Below are 21,050 nucleotides of genomic sequence, written 5' to 3'. Positions count from 1 at the left end.
CCAATGATGAATACTTGACGGAAGTCAAACTATATTGAGGATCAAAGATTGCATAAGAATAATATGATGGAGAAAGTTTTCACAAATAAAACAAGCAATCAAAGATCCAATTGGAAACAAAGATATCATGATAAGAGAGATATGGTGCTCTAAATAAAATAAGAAAGCTCCCCAAGGTTCGTGCAAAATTTATAATGTTTGCATTTGAATACAATATGCACAAACATGGAATCCTCACTCCCTATATATCATTTAGAACACAACTAAGATAAAGAGAATATGCTTATCAAGAACAAATTTAGTCCAACAATTAAGAGATATGAGTGCATGAAGAAAATAAATAAACTAAGCATTCATAAATCTTCTTTACCAACCCACTAAAAACAAAGGGGTAAAAGATGGTCGGCAAAGAACAAGGATATCAAGGTGATGGATTAACGCTCTTATGTATATGAGTTTCTAAAGTGGAAAAAGTGATCCATAAAGAAACATGCACACACAAGAGGTTAACAAAATAGATAAGACAAGATATCCAAGATGAAGTCATAAAATATACCAAAGGATGTTTGCTTAAGAAGCATATATAGCCTATGGCTCCAATTTTCACTTATGGTATATGAATGAACTTCAACCAAGTTAAATCTCAAAAACATCACAACTAACAATAAGGGAAGTAAAGCTAGTTGGAGTGTTTTGAGAAAGGCAACAAGTATCACAAATACGGATTTATTTCACAAATTCATCAATATTGCACACAAGAGCTCTTTGAGGAATTGATATGCAATAAATTGCTAGAGGGCATATTTGTGATAGGTGAATCATAAAATATGATATATATATATATATATATATATATATATATATATATATATAACCTATCATATGCATCTTCTCAAATTACTCAAATGTTCAATAAGAAGTTTTACTTTAAAAGGGTTTTTCAAGAACCGCAATATTTTCGAAATAAATAATTTCATGCCAAGATACAACCTACAAGAGGTTAGATGCTATACGAGAGTGCATGAATAAGATACTTGTTACCGAGATAGCAATGTCATGATGTAGTAGATAAGATTTCATCAATCATCCTAGCTTGACTCCAATTATCATATGGTGACAACACCTTCCTTATAGATGAGACAAGCCTCCATTGCATCTCCAATGTACCTAAAACATCATTCAAGTACATCTTGGTCCCCAAACTCATTGGGTCCAATATGGTTAGACTAACCACAATATATATAGGACACACTCCATATAAATATGTGCATATTTTAGATGAAATTTGAATTTCATGCACATCTTAGCCATTTAGGATTTGATGGAGTATATCCTATATAATGGATCAAAGAAAGCAAGCATGCTACAAGTATAAACAAATTACATATAAGCATGCACCAAATTTTTTAAAGATCCAAGAAAGATATACTTTGGACAAAACACCAAAAGAATTGAATAAGACATAAAGGTGTCACAAAACAAATTTGTCGTCCAAATTATATCAAAGAAGCGAATCACAAAAGATTTGTTCAACAAAGTTCAACAAATGGACTAAGAAGAAACCATTTAGCATAGAGGATGAAATAAAGCAAACATGCTCAAAGATTTATCTCATTCACCAAATAACGCATAGAAGAAGGAATGAGATAGCAAAACTCCCAAAGGAGCAAGGTTCGAACAAATAAACCAAACCCACTACACTTTTCACAATGGCACAATGTACCGTAAGGAAAAGGTATGTATTCCAAAACAAACACTTGATATGAATCAAGGGGATTTATCAAAAGATTTTTCAAAGGGACAAGGAAGACATATGGGAGCTACAAAGATTTCTTGGAAATAAAATAAGAAAGTAAGAAACAATCCAAGGTGAAGATGATCCAAAAATTCAACCACATACAAGGTTATCAATTGTCAAAGACAATGAGTATATTGGAAATAATTTCTGGTGGAGTATTGACAATGATAGTAAGGATCAACTTCACAATAAAAGACATAGGATAAGTATATAGAATTAGGCACTATGCACGGATGAAGATTCTTGATAACTTCAACTAGTCAAACAATCACGCACGGCAATGATTAGAATAACTTGAAGCAAACGGTGTCTCAAATAAGATATAGAGATATGTATTTGAGGAAAAACCGCACCAAGAATTTCTTATTCAAACAAGAACCCACAAGATGAGTAATAAAAGATTTTTATTAGGAATGGAGCTTGTTTGAGCAAACATGCCACCTAGGAACAAGATAATTAAGAGCATCAACTCTAAGTGGCATAACCTCATATGTTCACATTTTCTAGGCTTGTGATATGTACAAAACATATTACTCCCCCATAATGTGATAAAACATTTCTTCTAAACAAGAGGCAACTAAAATTCAACTAGAGATGATTAATGGATATTTAGAATTTGAATTTCTCATGAGTATGACACACCACATAGTGACTAGATAATCTTGCAATATCAATACTAAGTGGTGGTACCCATGTACACACATATTGAAGAAAGAGAGATGCACAAAGCATATCACTCCCCCAAAATGGGATGTTCCATTAATCACTTCAAGGAGAGCCAAATAAGATATCATCAAGATGCATTAGGCTCAAAACAATACACAAGTATATGATGAGTCAAACAAGCATACTTGAATACACAAGGTAGGCAAGTAAGATACAACATATACAAACACATATTTGATACAAAACCAAACATGCAAAGGGAGCAAGTAACTTACAATAAATATGATGAGTTGAAGTATAAGTTACCACAAAGAGGAACATTGGATATAAGATATAGATGATAATCCATACGACTTGGCTTGGTCAAAATATAATATATGAAGATCCCTTAATTCTTCATGAAGTAGCCAAGACTCCAATGACCTCCACATGCACCTATTGATCAAGTTTGAGCTTGTTGGTCCCCAACCAAGTTGGGTCCTAAGAGGTTAGTCACAATAGGCTTGGCAACCCAAATGGTCCTTTTCTTGAAACCACTTTGAGTTCCAACAAACTTGGCAAACACATTGCCATCCTTGTCCTTCCCTAGAGAATAATCATCATCAACAATTATAGGGTTAGATAAGGTACCACCTAAGCATGAAGAAGCAAGATGCCCCTTCTCACGGCATAAGTAGCAAGTGTTCCCCTTTTTCTTCTTTATTGATTTCTTCTCTTGGGGAACTTTGTCTTGATTCTTCTTGGGAATTGGCCTATCTTCAATTTGAGGTCGATCTTGAGCTTGAGCTTGACCTTGTGGCCGTTTCCCTTGTTGCTTCTCACTTAAGTGCTTCTTCTTCAATGGGCATGATCTAACATGGTGCCCTTCAACTTTGCACTTGAAGCAAACAATCTTGGCCGAATCCTTGACTTTGTCTTGGCCCTTCTTATTGTTGTTCTTGCTCTTGGACTTGTTCTTGTTATTGGAGTTGAATCCAAGTCCACTCTTGTCATTGGGGGATTGTTGCACACTTAGCATCTTGTCAAGTGCGGATTTCCCTTCATGACGCTTTTCTAAGTCTTTCTTCAAAGAAAGGACTTGGGCCTCAAGCTCTTTTATTTCCTCTACATGGTTAGTAGAAATACAAGTACTAGAGGAAGTATAAGCTTCATTGTTGGAGCAACAAGGCAAAGCAAGTAATCCAACACAAGGTGTATCACTAGTTTGACTAGATGGATTACTAGGACTAGCACATGACAATATAGCATTTGTAGTAGAGATAGTGCTAATGTCCACATGAGGCTCACAATATGTTACCTTAGTGATACTAGCCTCATGAGCTAACTTTAGCCCACCATAGGAAATTAGAAGATCATTATGAGAGCTTGAGAGCTTTTTATGACTTTCTTCCAATTCCCTATAGTTGCTAGTTAGCAACTCAAGTTGAGCCCTTAGCTCAACATTCTCCTTTAAGATAGATGCTTCACAAGAATTAGAGTTAGTAGCACAAGCATCATCAATAGATTTTTCATTTTCAAGCTCATAGGATTCAATTTTTTGTGTAAGCATAAAATTAGTATGCTTCTCATCTTTTAGCTCATGCTTGAGGAGAGTGAATCTCATTTCCCCATTTTCAACATGGGACTCCAACTCCACTATGGTTTCCCTATATTTATTCAAGGTATCCATAGAGTGTTCGAGATTAGCACGAGCTTCTTTATTACCATGAAGAGAAGCATATACCGTTGCCATATTATGCACCAAGGTATTATATTATTCATCATTATCATCATCATCACTCTCATCATTAGAGGAAGTGTTAGGAGTCAAACTAGGAGATACCTTTGATCCATTTGCCATAAGGCACATGTGCATACCGGAGGATGAAGATGAAGAAATTCTTGAATCCTCATTTGAAAACATGTCTTGATCCATAGAGTGTTCGGTTTCCTCTACATTGTTAGTCAACAAACAACTAGAGGAAATAGAAGCATTTTGATTATGAGAGAAAGACAAGGTAAGCATATCATCATGAGATATATGTAAGCAATTTACACATGATATGCAAGGACTATCAACACAAGCATGTAGATTATTTTCAATGCTAGATGTGTTTAAGTCCAAAGAGGAAGCATTGCAATGGGAAAGAGATGAAGAATCATCACTCTTGAGCACAATATCAACATTGCAATTTTCCTCACCACTCACCATATCATTACCTCGTGTCTTGCTACACGTTGGTGAAGTGGAAGAAGATGATAACTCATCACGACCGGAGGTGGAAGCTACTTGGAGCTCTTCATGATGTGAAGGGGAAGAGAGCTCCTCGGAGTCACCATCGACCAATTGAGAAGTGGATCCACCAAACATTTCCTTAAGCTTGATCCACATCTCATGAGACTATTTTCGCTTTATATATATCAAGAACCTACGAAAATCGGGTCTCAAGGAGAATAAAATCTCATTAGATACTTGAGCTTCAAGATGTAAGTTTTTCTCATCCTCTAAAGATAGATTTTGAGAATCCATCGGAGGAGAAAAACCGACATCTAGAAATTGCTCTATATGTGGACACAAGGTCTGAAGATTACAAAGCAAGCAATTTCGCCACAAAAGATAATTTGTGCCATTAAAGACAATTGTGTCATTGTGCACTATACTAGCCGACATCTTTACTCTCAAGGCGGTGAAGCCTTAAACAAGGAGAGACCTTGCTCTGATACCAATTGAAAGATCAATATGTCGCCTAGAGGCGGGGTGAATAGGCGATTAAAAACTCTTGCGGATTTGTCTTGTAAGAATGCGGAATTAAACTATCGTTTAGTTTACAAGCACAAACCCTAAATATGCTAAGCTCAACTAAGTGTAACAATATCAACTAGAGCTAAGCAAGATAGGCACAAGATATATGTAGCACAAGTGATAGAAAGATATATGTACTTCAAGCACGATGGCTATCACAAGGAAAGAGAGCTCGGGTATAGAAATAACCGAGGCACGCGGAGACGAGGATGTATTCCCGTGTTCCCTTCCTTTGCAAGAAGGTACGTCATGTTTGGAGGAGTGGAGGTCCCACGAAGGATTCCCCGTGCCACGAAGGCTCACCCTATTCTCCGAACCACACCCACGAAGGATAATGGCCCTTTCCTTATGGTTAGCTTTTCCTCCGCTCCGGAGATGGCAAGCTCCACAACCACTTCACAAGCTCCACGAAGGAGAAGCCCGGGCCTCTTCACAATCTTCTTGAAGAGATCACCGGAGCACCAACCGCCAAGCAAACTAGGAGGTCTCCCTCCAAGAGTAACAAGCTCACGGTCTCTCACTCGAACTAATCGTGGTGGAGAGCTCAACACTATGCAATGATGCAAAGCAAGAACACTAGAGGTGTTCAAGTCCTTCACTCTCAAATCCCACCCAAGCAACAAATGCTAAGATGAGATTGGAGAGGAAGAGCAATGGGGAAAGTCAACAAAAGACTCCAAGATCTAGATCCAAAGGGTTCCCCTCACTTAGAGGAGAAAATGATTGGTGGGGATGTAGATCTAGATCTCCTCTCTTAGATCCCTCAAGAAATAGCAAGAGTTATGGGAGGAATCAAAGGGGAGAGCAAGTTCTTCAAAATGCAACAATGGAGGAGAGAGAATGGGAAGAACTAACTTGCTCAAGGTGGAAGAAAGGGCTATTTATAGCTAGGGAGCAAGTATACCCGTTGGGGGAAAAACAGAGAAAAAGACAAGAAAAACGGCCAGAAAAAAAATGCCCAGCCGGCTGACCGGACCAAGCACTGAGGAGGCCGGCCTGGGATCCGGCCCAGCCGGACCAGCAGCCGGGCGGCGCGGCGCGCCGCACTGGGCGGCAGTTAGCCAGGCCGCGCGAGGTGGCAGGCCACGCCGTGGGCCGCGGGGCATAGGCGGCCCGGCGAGGCGATCGGTCGGGCCGGAGGGCGCGCCGGGCAGGCCGGACGCGGACCGGGCCTGCGGCCGGTCACGGGCCCAAAGGCCACTGGATGCCGGTACGGTTGGCGCCTGGTTGTGGACCGGGTGGGCCGGTGGCTGGGCCGGTCGGCCGGCTGGCCCCTGCCCTTTTCTTTTTCTTCTTTTACCTTTTCTTTAATAACAAATGCTCCCGAACTCCGATTCGAATGAAACCAATTTTGTTTGAGAGATAAGAACAAATGCTGTCCTATGGAAAGTGAAAACACAAGAATCTGTAGGAGGGGATTTTATCATGAATATAAAAGGTAGAACCTTATATCATGAATAACCGATAAAATCACCCGACCTCGAAAACGCAATAGAAGATGCATGCAAACTCCGTTTTCGATGAACTTGGGCTTGTTGTAAAGCTAGCAACAAGCTCAAGAACCTTACACATAGAAACATCAAGAAGCAATAAGGATATGCAAAGTATGCAAAGGATTGAGCTCCCTAAGACGATGTGATCAAGTTACCCAACCGAAAGCCCCTCTTGATAGTGCGGCTATCTATCCTATAATCCGGTCTCCCAACAACCACCTTGAGACCGGTAAAAGGAAAATCTAGCAAGGCCATACCTTTGCCTTGCGCATCCCGCTTGATCTTGATGATAGCTCTTCACGCTCCACTCAAGCCGGAATGCCTCACTTGATCATTGTTGCTTTGTGAAGACTCACAAATGCTCCCCCATACACTATGATGGGAAAGCTTCATTAATGCACATCTTCACAAGTCCATTATCACCAAATGGATGGCAAGCTTCAAGCATGTGATTCACTTGAGATGCTCATCTTGAACTTGCCCAACTCAACCTTGTATCTTCACATACTCACTTAAGATAGAGCATGGCTAATATTGAGTTCCACATAAGAACTCCATCTTCATTTCTTCTTCTTGATCATATCACATATGTATCTTTAAAACGATGATCTTGATGCCAATACACAAGGTGTATCTTTATCTTCATGGCATCCATACTTGAATCCAACACATGGAATACAAGAAGTACCTATGGAATATTCCTTCATATAAACTCAATGAAAACACTAGTCCATAGGGGTTGTCATTAATTACCAAAACCACACATAGGGGCAATATACCCTTACAAGTAATATGAGAGCAATAGTAACACATCAGTAGCAGTAACACAGAGGCGATGGCACTGGAAAATATCCCAGCGCGCAATTGATTGAAAAACAATGATGATGAAATAAAGGATCGGGGTTCCCGGCTATCTGCACTAGTGGTAACTCTCTAGATAATAAGTGTTGGGTGAACAAATTACAGCTGGGCAATTGACAGAATTGAATTTAGCATTAAGGCAAAATATCCAGTCTATTAATATCGTAGGCATGTTTTCCATATATAGTCATATGTGCTCGCAATGAGAAACTTGCATAACATCTTTTGTCCTACCAGCCCGTTTGCAGCGGGGCCTCAAGGGAAACTACTGGTAATAAAGGTACTCCTTTTAATAGAGCACCGGAGCAAAGCATTAACACTTGGTGAAAACATGTGATCCTCATATCAAAGCCATCCCCTCCGGTTATCCCAATTCGAGATCACTTTGGAGCCTCGGGTTCCGGACAAAGATATGTGCATACAATTTGTAGATACAATCTAAGCAACAATTATAGAGCCTAGATCTAAAATCATGCCACTCGTGCACTAGTGACAAGCATTAAACATAACAATATTGCAGCAACAAATACTTCACAAACTTATAAGATATACTGAACATAATGATCAATCCATCGGATCCCAACAAACACAACACCGATTACATCATATGGATCTCAATCATGTAAGGCAGCTCATGAGATCATTGTATTGAAGCACATGTGAGAGAGTACCATCTAGCTACAGCCAAGAACCCATAGTCCCTGCGGGAACTACTCACAAACCATCATGAAGTCGAAGTGGAGGCAGTGGAGTCGATGGCGATGGCTCCGGGGGCACTTCCCCGTCCCGGCAGGGTGCCAGAACAGAGACTTTTGTCCCCCGAAACTTGGTTTCGGCGATGACGGCGGCTACGGAAATTTTCGTGAACGGAGAGTGATATGTGGCGGAGTTTTTAGGTCAGAGGGGTCTTACAGGTGAAGAGGCGACGCCAGGGGGCGCACGAGGCCACCATACCACACCCAGGCGTGGGCCAGGGCTAGCTGCGCCTGGGCCTGGTATGGGCGGCCTGTAGCCCCCCTCCGGCTCTCCTTCTGGCTCCCGGGGTCTTCTGGTATATTAGAATTTCTGTGATTTTTCTAGGATTTTCCGAGCACTTTTATTTTTAGACATTTTCTGCAGTAAACAGATATAATAAATAGGAATTGACACTGTGGCACTTGTTAATAGGTTAGTCCAATAAATGTCATAAAATGATGCAAAGTGCACATAAAATACTGAGGAATTGGTGTAAAACAAGAATGAATCATCAAAAATTATAGATACGTTTGCAACGTATCAATGGAGCGCGGCGGGAGGTGACGAAATCCTTCCCGCCCCCTTTTTGCTTTTCGCCGATGCGCGCTGCAGCTCCTGGCATCTCCATTTTCATCTCCGTCCGTGCATAGAAGATTCTTTTTTGCATCAGCGGGCGTGGAGATTTGCCTGCACCGCTGAAAACTGCCGAACCAAACGATTTCTGCAGACCTAATCCAACACTAGTTTAAGAAGCGGTTCATGCAAGACAATCAACACTGTTAATCATCATCTCCCCCCGCCCTGCAGCAACCAACCTACTTTGGCGCCACACAAAACATACGCTGATAGCCTGCTCCTGATACACACACGCGCGCCGCCGCCGCCTCCTCATGGCGATGGTCCCCGCGCACTTCGGCTCCCCTCCGCCACCGCCTCCTCCTCGTCTCCTCCGCAACCGAGCCACCTTTTCGGCCGGATCCCGCCGGTCCGCCGCCGCCCGCTGTCGTATTACGAGGTTGGATTCTCCCTCTCTTGGAGTTTGCCCCCTGGTAACATCAGAGTTTGAGGGTGGCTTTTCTCCGTAGGCGTTTGTGCAGACGGCATCGTTAGCTTCCTGCGCAAATTTGGAGCACGCCCCGCTAGAAATGACGCTTCTAAGCTTCGATTTGTGGCTAATATCTAGTGCATCGCTGTAGCATCTGTAGTGTAGTTGTTCCTAAGTTTGCTTATGTTTCTCACTGAATTTAACAAGCTGTGGATTTCTTATAGTCATCTCTCGTAGATTTAGTGCTCGATTTTGTTACAGAAAGGTAGTGCTTTTGGGGAAAATTGTTGATGGATGTGTGATAATTCTTTGCTGCAAACGTTAACAGTTTGCGAAGGTTGCGCCGTTTGGGTTCATGGACTGCGAAGGCGACGTCTGGGCCAGAATCTTGTGCTGGTGGCGGTGATCCGAGTGAGATCATTGATGCGGTGGAAGCGGAATCTAGCAATCCTGGTGCTTCTTTCCTTGCAAAAGTGGCAGTTGCTCTGGGTGTTGCAGTGACGGTCACCGCGGTATCGATCTTAATGAAGCAATCTTCTGCTGGCCCTTCTTTCAGCTTGCCCCAAATTATCGATGCTTCTACGCAGTCAGATACAACAGCAGCAACTATCGGATATACATTTTCTCTATTTGGGAAGAAGGTCATAATTCCTGAATATACGCCGGGGTATGCACATTTGACCATTTTTCTGTCATCTCTGTTTCCCACATGCTAAATGTTGTGCTATTACCCTAGGAATAAATATATGCTGAAGTACAAAATATTTATTGTTGAAACGTATTCGTGAGGCACTGGGAGTCTGAGGTGTCAGATCTATTCCTCCGTGAACTGTGATTGAATCGAACACTACACACAATAGTCGATGTCTAGAGACAATGGCCCCCATGTTGGGCTCTGGTCCATGTCTTAAATAATTCTTCATTGATTTTTGTATATTAGATTAGGTTTGCTAATAAAATTTCTTCAGGTGGGTGTACTTCTGGTTGCTCATGGCTGCTGGATTTGGACTGTTTATCAGTGAAGAGGCTTTGAACGTTTGGGTCTGTCCTCTGTACTGGTACCTCAGACTGCTCATCTAAGATTCTAGCTCTATTTTTCACTTGGGCAACTTTATTATACTTGTTCATATTAGTTTGATTGTTTATAAGTGTAAGTTCTTCATAATGTAGGTTGGGATTTCCTTATCACGGACCCTTTGTTTGGATGGAACTTGGCAATCTTTTGTTAACTCGTTCTCGTCGAATGCATCTTATATAATTTCTACAGTGTTGTGGGTTTACTGGTATGCTCACCCTTTGTCTCTGTATACAGACCTTTTGTCAGAGGATGTTACAACATTAACTAATGTAAAATATTACCATAAACCATCCTTTGATGCAGGGGTGTTTGTATCAGCGATATGGTTCCCTTCTATCTTGGGAAGCTTTTTAGGAAAACAAAAGCCTCTGAAGACATATACAGCAAGGTTAGGCAGGGATTTTCGTTTATCCGCCCACTATAAGATTAGTTGTTAACCTTGCTATAGTGTCTTCTATTTTGCAAAATCACGCACAAACCTTTCATGCATTATATTGAGATCTAATTATAGTTAATTTTTACAGCTTGGAGTTAGCAAGGAGAAAGCCCTTAGTGTATCCAGTGCGATACAAAAGTATGGGAATCTGATTGGTTTTGGTATGCGTCTGAAAGTAGTTTCTCAACAATTGATAAGCTTGGGCAAACATCAAGTGCTGTAAATTCCACAAAATGCACCACATGCGTTCATAAACAATTTTTTGAGCACTTAAATATTGGTTCAATTTACTGCAGTTGAGCGATTTTCAATTGGTGTAAGGAATCCCACAGCATTTCTGGCCGGCGCAGCAGTTAGTACTTCTTGAGGGTTCACTCTCAGTTAAAATTTTCAACATTATACTGCTCATGAATGCTGTGTCATTGACATTATTGATAACTGTAAACAGGGTGTATCCGCAGATTGTTATTTCGCTGGAGTTTGTTGTGGCTGTCTATTTACTCTTCCGATCCAGGTAAAGTGGCATTGACCTTATAATTTGGTTCTGAAACTGTTTTCTGTTCTTAAGTTACCAATTGACCACTTGATACAGCCACATGATTTATCAACACAAGAACTTGCCACATATCAGTGAACAAAAACCTGTCAATCCTTACTCATAACATTCAAGATGTTTCACTGCAGTTATTGGTCGGATTTCTTCTCAGAGAACGCCCAGTCGTGGCACTTGCAAGCGTCGCAGCTGCCGTGGTACATCATCTGCCCCCCACACCCCACACTGCCGTTTGTCCCTCCCCCTAACTCCTCTAATCCAAATCATACTTCCTTTGCAAACAGGGCATCTGGACCGTGTTCCCTTACGCAGCGGCGGCCTTCACGGCATTGTTCCTCTACCTCCGGCGATACAGACCCAGCAGCTGAATGCAGTGATTCATTCTGCACAGATTCATGGTGCATGTCACCCACTTGACTCACCAAGACTCCAGGACTATTTCTCTTGCATGATATAGTCCTTTAAAATTCCAGAAACTTTTCATCGAATGTGTTGATTGACACTTGCCTTCCTCCGCCATGAAGCACCCAGTAGAAATTTAATGTAGGCTCTTTTGCTTTACTGTAGTACTGGTATGGTACTGCATGTTAGCGTCTGAACTAAAGAGCTGTGAAATGTAAATAGACCTGAAAAATGTAAATTATGTAGCATGCCATTCTTGGAGTGCGGTGTTTTTTCTCCCGGGCTCGAGTGAGCCTGGGATTTTTCAAATTTCGGAAATGATATTTAGAAGTTCCATTTTTTTTGTTCTGTATCAGTTGATACATAGAGATGTATTCTATGCATCTGTAAAGTTTAGTTAAGTAATACTCCTTTCGTTCTAAAATGTAAGGCGTCTAAGCATTAGTTAAAAGTCAACATTTTTTAAGTTTGTCCAAGTTTATACACAAAAATATGAAATATTTACAATACTAAATCAATATCAATAGATTCACCATAATGTTTAATTTCTTAATGTGTCCATCCGATATTGTAGATGAAAATATTATTTTCTAAATATTTGATCAAAGTTAGTAAGGTTTGACTTTTGACTAATCCTTAGACGCCTTACATTTTGGAACGGAGGGAGTACATTCATTTTGGGCTACACAAAAAATATTTGTGGCTATAAAAACTTTTTTCAGAATTTTTGAGTTTTCAAAATGATGCTTTTGATTTAAAAAACCGAGCTCCATGGAGCTGTGGATCTAAAACGACTATTCAGTCATTCTTGTGCTTGTACTGGAATATAAAAGTGGTAAAGTGGCGTTGGAATCGCATGCACGTTGCTAATGCCTTCAACCCTTAAACAGTTCATCGCCTCATGTGTTCCAGCACGTAAAGCAGCACCTTTGTGATGCAGATCCAGCGTAAGCGTGGTTTTGTTTGTCATCCAAGACAGATAAATACTTCGTTGCATGTACCGACATTACACCTTGTGACCATGGTGTGTAATCTTGGCAAGCTGTACCACAGAAAATTAGGATTCTTAATTTCCAAAGAAAATAAGACTGTTTTTGTTTGAACGATCATAATCTGCACTCTTAATGCTTTTTTGATTTGTAGGGCTAAAAAACCGAAATAATAGGGAAAGAAACATGAGTGAAACTGTGAAGCCCGATTTACAATCCATCTCCAACTAGTTGGATTCAGGGGCGGAGCTGGACATGAAGTTTCTCTAATGCATCTCTCAAGCAAGACAAGCATAGATAGTTGCTCTTACGTTTATAGCATTGCAGGAGGGAATTATGGCCACCCTGATGCACTATTCTCAGCTTAACCTGGTGCACTAGCTTTACTTAGCTCATGTAGTTGTGGTGATCCTTGCTCTCTGCTAATTTGCAGCGCTGCCCTGCTCGGTCGCTGCTTCCGATTGGGCTCCTTTGCTTGATCGAATCAAATCACAAATTACCTCCAATCAGAGTTTATAACTGCAGTATCGCCAAGGCTAGGGCAAGTATGGGGATCGCCAGAACGGCCGCCCCGATTATTGAGAGTAGAAACCGATATGGACGTCTTTTGCTTCTCGGGCTGTGTCTAGAGATGTTATTTTTTTCTCAAATATATCTTATATAATAGGGCTATTGGGCCAAATTCTTAGGGTGGTCCTAGCCCCACCCTTCCACCCTATTGGACCCTCCCATGATTTAGCACCGCTCCTGGTCGGATGGGTCCAGATGAGATCTTCAAAACTGAACACTATGTTGCTATATTTTGCCGCATTCTTTTCAAATTTACAGTTGCTATCCGAGATTTATAAAATTGCCACATATTAGTACTAAAATTGGCACATGTTTCTTTTTTAATAAAAATGTTGACACAAGAGTTCAAAATGTGTCAAAACATAACCATATGTGATCTAGTTTTGGTGCCCCGTCGATAACAGATTATCATTTGAATAGAAAATTTAGTATATACAAAAAAATTAAACTTTTAAGTTAGTTTCGAATTTGTTTATGTTACTACATGCATGAGAAGTTAGTCTCGACTATCCTTAAAATTTCCGTAAAGCAAATGGTTCTTCGCAATAGGTTGCAGTGGTTGGAAAACTTTTTTAGAATGTAGTTCAAAGAAATTCGTAGAGAAAATCACTATTACTCCACCAAATTTAAATAAAAATTCTTTGAAAATCGAAGAGATCATAATTTTTCTCCCAAAGACGCAGAAGATCTAAACGGCATCTTTCTTTTACAGAAAACACCCTTGAGTTGCTGTTCCCTCCCAATCCGCACCCCGCATCACTCCCTCGCTCCACTCCTCTCCCCACCTCCGGCGATGGCCGGCCGCCTCGCCGGCGCCTCCTCTCCCCTCCCCCGGGCGCTCCTCCTCCTCGCCACAGTAGCCCTCCTCTCTATATCCTTCCTCTTCCTCCGCTCGCTCCGCCCCGGCGCGGCCCCCTCCCTCTCCGTCGATGAATCCCGCCGCCTCCGGCCCTTCTCATCCTCCACGCCGGTGGCGCCGCGCCCGTCAGTGTACCACTCCCCCGAGGCATTCGCGGCGGGTTACGCGGAGATGGAGCGGAGCTTCAAGGTATACATCTACCCGGACGGTGACCCCAAGACCTTCTACCAGACGCCGCGGAAGCTCACCGGCAAGTACGCCAGCGAGGGATACTTCTTCCAGAACATCCGGGAGAGCCGCTTTCGCACCCAAGACCCCGACAGTGCCGATCTCTTCTTCGTCCCCATCTCGCCCCACAAGATGCGCGGCAAGGTCCCCTACACTCTCTTTAGCCCTACTTCTCCTTTCATCAGATTGTAGTGCTATAATTTCCTTAGTATTGCTCGGAATCAAGCTTTACTTTCCAAAAGATCACTATGCTGCTGAGTGACCAGAAGCCACTTGAACTGATTAGTTGCTGTGCTCGTCTGGTCTTTGATTAAATTATTCTTGCAATTACCTTGCAGGGTACTTCGTATGAAAATATGACAATGATAGCTAAGGATTATGTTGAAGGCTTGATAAACAAGTACCCTTACTGGAACCGGACGCTAGGAGCGGACCACTTCTTTGTCACATGCCATGACGTAGGCGTGAGGGCGTTCGAAGGACTTCCATTCATGGTGAAGAACTCTATTAGAGTTGTCTGCTCACCAAGCTATAATGTTGACTTTATACCTCATAAGGATGTTGCTCTGCCTCAAGTATTACAGCCATTTGCTCTACCCGAAGGAGGGAATGACATTGAAAACAGGTTTAGATGACACTTCCTATTTGTTGTGCTATATAATAAAGTACCCTATATGGGCTTCTATATGTGATCTAAGAAAAAGATATTCTATATGCTAGTTTTTATTGTATTTAACTGTTTGGAACTCCTAAGTTTTAAATTTGCTAGACTTGATGGCTATGACTCTAATAACTATAGCCTCTTATGAAGTAAATATCTGGATTGCGTAGAAGTTTTTAGAAACTCACACGCTTATTTACCCAATTGTCTCATTATTAATGCGTTTATACTCTCTGAATCTGAATACTTCAGAAGTGTACATGATTTTACACTGCTCAATGTTTTGTTCTAGTGCATATGGAATTTGGAAGTTGCTCGTAATTGATAACCATAAACTGGTCCCAACTACAGCCTAAGGATCTATTTGCGTTCCTCCTAAACCTGCATCTTTAACTTGTTGCTTCTGCAATGGAAACAGGACAAATCTTGGATTTTGGGCTGGCCATCGCAATTCAAAAATAAGAGTTATTTTAGCACGAGTCTGGGAGAATGATACAGAGCTTGCTATCAGCAATAATCGGATTAATAGAGCTATTGGAGAGCTAGTTTATCAGAAGCAGTTCTACCGTACTAAGTTCTGTATCTGTCCTGGTGGCTCTCAAGTTAACAGTGCTCGTATATCTGATTCAATACACTATGGTTGTGTGCCTGGTTAGTATTTTTTACATGTGAAATACATGCTACCCATGGCCATTCGTTGTTATTATTCTCATTTCATGGGCACTTAAATTTTTTAGTGCTCTCCAGATTATTACGTTCTAATTTATTCTGTTATGTTCTTGTAGTTATTTTGTCAGACTACTATGATCTGCCTTTCAATGATGTTCTTGACTGGAGAAAGTTTGCGGTTGTACTTAAGGAGCGCGATGTATATGAACTGAAGAGTATCCTAAAATCTATATCACAGGAAGAGTTCGTTGCATTGCACAAATCTCTAGTTCAGGTATGCATCTCTTGAGGAAGATTTTTTCATTATAAAACTTCTTTATATATTCACCTTCCTTTATCTAGAAGACAGAAAAGTTATTTACAATCAGAAGAATGTTGTTGTATACTGAATCTAATTGTTGTAGAAAATAATCTAGGAGATCAGAATACAAAATAACAAGACCACCACTTTTGTTCTTTGGTTGAGGTTTTATTTGGTCATGTCTTTTCACTAGACTATTAGCTACTCGAAAGTTCTTTTGTAAGACCTGAGTAGTGGATCCTATTGATTTGTCGATTGTTTTTCCGTAGTGCCCAAAAAACTAGATTGTTTCTGGCGCACTCCGATACTAACATGTTAATTTGGGATTGCAGGTTCAGAAACACTTTGTATGGCACTCACCTCCTGTTCCTTATGATGCATTCCACATGGTTATGTATGAGCTGTGGCTGCGGCACCATGTGATCAAGTACTAACTCAAGGCTTACACAGCCGCTGTTTGCAACATAATGGGCTGATCCTTAAGAGCGATCTGACAGATCTACCTGCTGGTGCTATACCAAGTATTGCTTCTGTTCTTGGCTCAGCTGCTGGATGGGTCATTCAACACAAGGTGCAACGGAAAAATTGACATAGAAAAGTAGGCCATCATCAATATGGCAAAACCGATGTTCCAGTTATTTGATTCATTGGGTCATGCTTTCAAGATTAGCTGTCTGTAGCATTACTAGTTTGCTTTTTGGTATACTGAATTTTCACTGATCTGCTTGAGTGACCGCATATGCTTTCTCATACAATTTTGCACCTACTCTTGTAAAGTAATGTACGTTAGTACTGATGATATTGTAAGCATCCAAAGATATACTCTGTATCAGATTGACATGCTCTCTACCTTTTCCTCCTGTGAGGACGGTCCAATTGCTTTACTCTTGTAAAAGTAATGTAAGGTATTACTGACGAGATAGTAAGCATGGAAAGATATGTCAGATTGGCATGATAGCGTTTCAAAGAATGAGTAGTGGCATTTTGCTCAGGAGCCAGGGCTAATATAGTACTCCCTCCGATCCATAATAAGTGTCGGGATTTTAGTTCAAATTAGCTCAAATTTAAATTAAACCCCTGGCACTTATTGTGGATTGGAGGTAGTAGACGTGCACAAGAGTATCCATGTAGCTGTTATATCAGTATCATCAATTGCAGCTAGAAGGGAAAAATGAGAACTTATACAGTAAGCATCCAAAGATCGTACGCTATATTCACCAGCGTGCAACCTGTTTTGAGTTACACAGGAAACATAGTGCAGCTATAGCAGCTTTGACTAGCTAGCATCTCAAAGAAGAGTTCAACGTGGCAGCAATGAGAATAGGAGTAGCAGGTTTCATCATATTCTTGGTCTGAGTTGAGTCGAAATATTGCAGAAATCACCTGAGAGCAAAATGTACTTATAAACTGCTCAGTTCATGTGGTTCAACATGGGTCACACCATTACAGGCACACAACACAGCATTGGCAGAGCAAGCAGGCTGCCCTAATTCACTATAGGTTTGGTCTTGCACCACAGACTTGTAGTAATACTAATTTTCATTGTTGATTTGACAGTACAAACATATATATGTGACATGAGGCGTTTTCTTTTTACAGAAACTGTGCACCGAGAACAGTAGCGAGGATGTAGCATATGTGGGTACGATACATCGCAGCCTTCAGCCAGAGCAGAAGCGAAGTGATCACTTGATAAGAATGCACCTAATTGGTGAACCCTCGGCCCCAACCAGTCTTAGAGGTAAGCAGTGCAGCATGTATAGTCCAGTGTTGACGTTGTCTAGTTTCAGGGCTTCGACTATGATGATATCCTGATAGAACAAAGTAGCAAACCAACCGATAAGTTTCAATCAATAATGCAAACTCCAAGAAGGTAAGTTCATTGTGTTTATCATCAATATGTCAAATGTAATGTTCTTCGCAGGAACATTGAAATAGCGTAAGCAAACATTTTACACCCGAAGGAGGTTGATTAGTAAGGAAATTGTAGAACCAACACTTTTGCCAACTTGTTACTTGTCAGCATGCAATGCCGTACTACATGTTTTCAGAGTCGGTTATTTAGTCAGTAATGCTTGAGAAGGAATTTCTGGTGTGGACTTGCGGAATAAGCAACGTAGGATCAGAGATTAGTACAGAGCAACGAGCATAACTGGTGGCTTCAATTTCATATTTCGGTTTGGGCTCATGAAAGGGCAGCTGCTTCTTACCGCGTTTTTGAAAAAGGCCAAATGAGCAGTGATCAAGTGATCAAACGAAGCAACTGATATATAGTCAATCCCTGCAAAATTGGCAATATCGCTATGTTAAATTCACATCAGATAAGGCAAGTAAATGCCTATATTGATCCACCAAGCAAAAATGGCATGAACTATCTGAACCTGGATAGTACATATTTTTTTAAAGGTTATTATAGCAAAAAAAATCTGGTATGATACCAAAAAGCTACAGTTTACTTACCGACTAGCTTGATGTCGGTATTGTCAGCTAACCACTGTGCACCATCCTCTGTAAATCCAACATAGCTCAGGTCACCAGCTGGCTTCCACATGAGCCCCCTACATATGATTTGCTTGCATACATTTTCAATACAGCCTTTCAAATGTTCAACTAATGATATGGAGAAAAATGTATTCTCTACCTGTCTGTGTTCAGTGTTCTGAAGAGAACTCGACGAACACCTTTCGGTATATTTAGGGATTTCATTGCTTCAGCTGTATATACCAAGTCATGTATGTGAATCAAATATTCTTAGTAAGACGGTACATATTGAATTCACATAAAAAATGCAGATGCTAGTCTGTGCATATTGAATTCACATTGAACAACTGTTAAAAAAAGCATGAAATTCAATAGAGAAATTCGGTATACTTTTGATGTAGCTCTCGTCATGTTGAGTTAATCTTGTGACATGATATGAGAAGTTCATTAGCAGGGTGATGATTCATCGATGATGCAGTACAGTAGAGTCATATAGGAGCTGAGCTCTCCCTGTGAAAAAAAGAGAGGAAACTACCTGTTATATTCGTGTGTCTTGGAACATCGATCAGCAAGGCAGGACCTGTCGAGGAACACGAACAAGTCAAACGTCAAATCATTCACAAGTACTAGCACCATGCTAATTCTGATGAACTCCAGCGGCGAAATCTTCCGGCCGAGAAAAGTCACAAGAAAGAAAACACAGGGAGCGCGCACCGTTGAGGACGTCGAGGTCGAGCTTGTCGACGTCGAGGCCGGCGGCGAAGTGCTCCTGGTTCATGTGGCCGGGCGCGTCGACGTGGGTGCCCATGTGGCACTCCATCCGGAGCTCCGACAGGTTGTACTCGGACCCTTCCTCCATGGACGCCTTGAGCCGCACCAGGGGCCCCACCGTCGCACCGGTCGCGAACGCCGGCATGGCCGGCCGGTACGCGTGCGTGATGTCCAAGATGCGCCCGCCGCCGTACTCCTCCAGCGCCGGGCCGTGGCGGGCCGCACCGCAGGTGTCGGCCTCCGCGCCGGCGTAGCCCGGGTGCGCGTCGCCGGCCGCCGTGGCGAGGGCCTGGTGGGCAGGGAGGAGGACCAGCAGGAGGAGGGCGAGAGCCGCCGCGGCCATGGTGGTTGGCCGGCTTGCCGTGCCGAGCGCTCTCGCTGACTCTGGACTCTGGGAGTGATGGCTACTGGAAATTCAGTGCTACTGTACTCCTGATCTCCCTGATTCCTGGTGTCAATTCAATACTGGAGGCTGCTGCCGATAAGTACACAGCGAGTTCAGTTGACTGAACTGCCGTGGGGATGGATGCCTGCAGCTTCTGTCAGCTCGGCGTTTTTAGTCAGTCCAAAGTCCAAGCAATCCAGGGGGCCAATCCCCATCAAATAGTACAGTACATCTATTCCTTTGGAAAATGGACTATGTTCGTTTCCTTTGTCTTGCTCCTTTCTTTTTCCCAGTTGTGTTGTGTAGCAAAGCGTGGCATTGTTTAGACACCACCGCCCAAACAAGCCCAAGAGCCAACTACCAAAAGTGTGCAATCGTTGAAAATGGAGTGTCTTTTTTCTTCTCTGGATATCTTTGAGATAGCGATTTCTTATTGAACAGTTGCAAAGTTTTAGAACATATCAACTGTAGCAAAAAGTCCAAATGTAGCCCGAGCTACATGGGTCCCTTTTTTTTTGACAAAATTCGAATTCAACATTTTGAAGTTTTAAAAAATTATTAAAAAAAATTCTCGATGTAGACAATGATGTACTCTACTACTGTGCGGAATCTCAGGATGAAATATATTATATTCGAGGCTACCGAAAAATGACAATTTCTGACAAATTTTGGATGTTTCAAAATCTATACTGTTCACTTATTCAGATCCATGGATTTGTGAATTTTGCACAGCCCAAATACTCAGTCTTTCGTATTGCTTTTTTTTTCACAGTGGTAGAATACAACATTATCTATCTCAAAAAAAAAATTGTTCATATTTTTTGAACCTATGAAATTCCATTTTTAAATTAAAAAAAAAAACAGGTTCCATGTAACTCGAGCTACAAAATGCCACACTCGCAACCGAGGTGTTAATGTCACATATATATCATGTTTTTGACGGTCTGTCTATTACATGTACGCACTTTGTTTGTTGTTATTTGGGCCTTGTTATCTTGTATCTAGTTTAGTTAAATTATGGTGGACTTTATCCGTGGATGCAGAAGGTTCAACTATTTTACGGAAAAGACATAAGATATAAAATATGAATTAATAGTGAAACGCTTCTTCGCAGGGTTGAAAATATTGTGAGAACCGCTCAAAATCAAAAGGTACTTGACGATTTTACTGAACAAAAGGTTCAGTTCGGGTTGCAGCTCAACAACGGCAGAGCAAGCACACTCCCATTTACACACAGTATGTGTTTCTGTTGCACCAGTTATCTGTAGACCATAGTACTGCTATATA

At 41.4% G+C, this 21,050-nt stretch overlaps 3 protein-coding genes across 3 annotated transcripts; 2 read left to right on the top strand and 1 right to left on the bottom strand.

Moving 5' to 3' along the window:
- The first annotated feature begins 9,113 nt into the window (after positions 1-9,113).
- Positions 9,114-12,193, top strand: LOC127308164 (uncharacterized). The gene is made up of 10 exons (XM_051338935.2): positions 9,114-9,350; positions 9,709-10,047; positions 10,349-10,421; positions 10,551-10,663; positions 10,762-10,846; positions 10,983-11,055; positions 11,191-11,246; positions 11,343-11,408; positions 11,579-11,644; positions 11,732-12,193. Exons 1-10 carry the CDS (start codon positions 9,226-9,228, stop codon positions 11,813-11,815), a joined length of 1,080 nt encoding a protein of 359 aa, XP_051194895.1. The 5' UTR covers positions 9,114-9,225; the 3' UTR covers positions 11,816-12,193.
- Positions 12,194-14,127: 1,934 nt separating this feature from the next.
- On the top strand, positions 14,128-17,096 carry LOC127308158 (probable glycosyltransferase At5g03795). The gene is made up of 5 exons (XM_051338927.2): positions 14,128-14,639; positions 14,834-15,120; positions 15,575-15,807; positions 15,942-16,099; positions 16,459-17,096. Exons 1-5 carry the CDS (start codon positions 14,202-14,204, stop codon positions 16,558-16,560), a joined length of 1,218 nt encoding a protein of 405 aa, XP_051194887.1. The 5' UTR covers positions 14,128-14,201; the 3' UTR covers positions 16,561-17,096.
- A 400-nt stretch (positions 17,097-17,496) lies between these two features.
- On the bottom strand, positions 17,497-19,845 carry LOC127308160 (cyclase-like protein 1). Its single transcript, XM_051338929.2, has 6 exons — positions 19,322-19,845; positions 19,143-19,187; positions 18,768-18,840; positions 18,587-18,684; positions 18,337-18,407; positions 17,497-17,937 (listed from the first exon to the last, which is right to left on the bottom strand). Exons 1-6 carry the CDS (start codon positions 19,719-19,721, stop codon positions 17,812-17,814), a joined length of 813 nt encoding a protein of 270 aa, XP_051194889.1. The 5' UTR covers positions 19,722-19,845; the 3' UTR covers positions 17,497-17,811.
- Between the last annotated feature and the right edge of the window lie 1,205 nt (positions 19,846-21,050).

This window comes from Lolium perenne, chromosome 6 (genome assembly GCF_019359855.2).
Source record: "Lolium perenne isolate Kyuss_39 chromosome 6, Kyuss_2.0, whole genome shotgun sequence".
NCBI classification, from domain to species: Eukaryota; Viridiplantae; Streptophyta; class Magnoliopsida; order Poales; family Poaceae; genus Lolium; species Lolium perenne.
The sequence above is the reverse complement of the archived record's forward strand: the minus strand, read 5'-3'. Positions and strand labels throughout refer to the sequence as shown.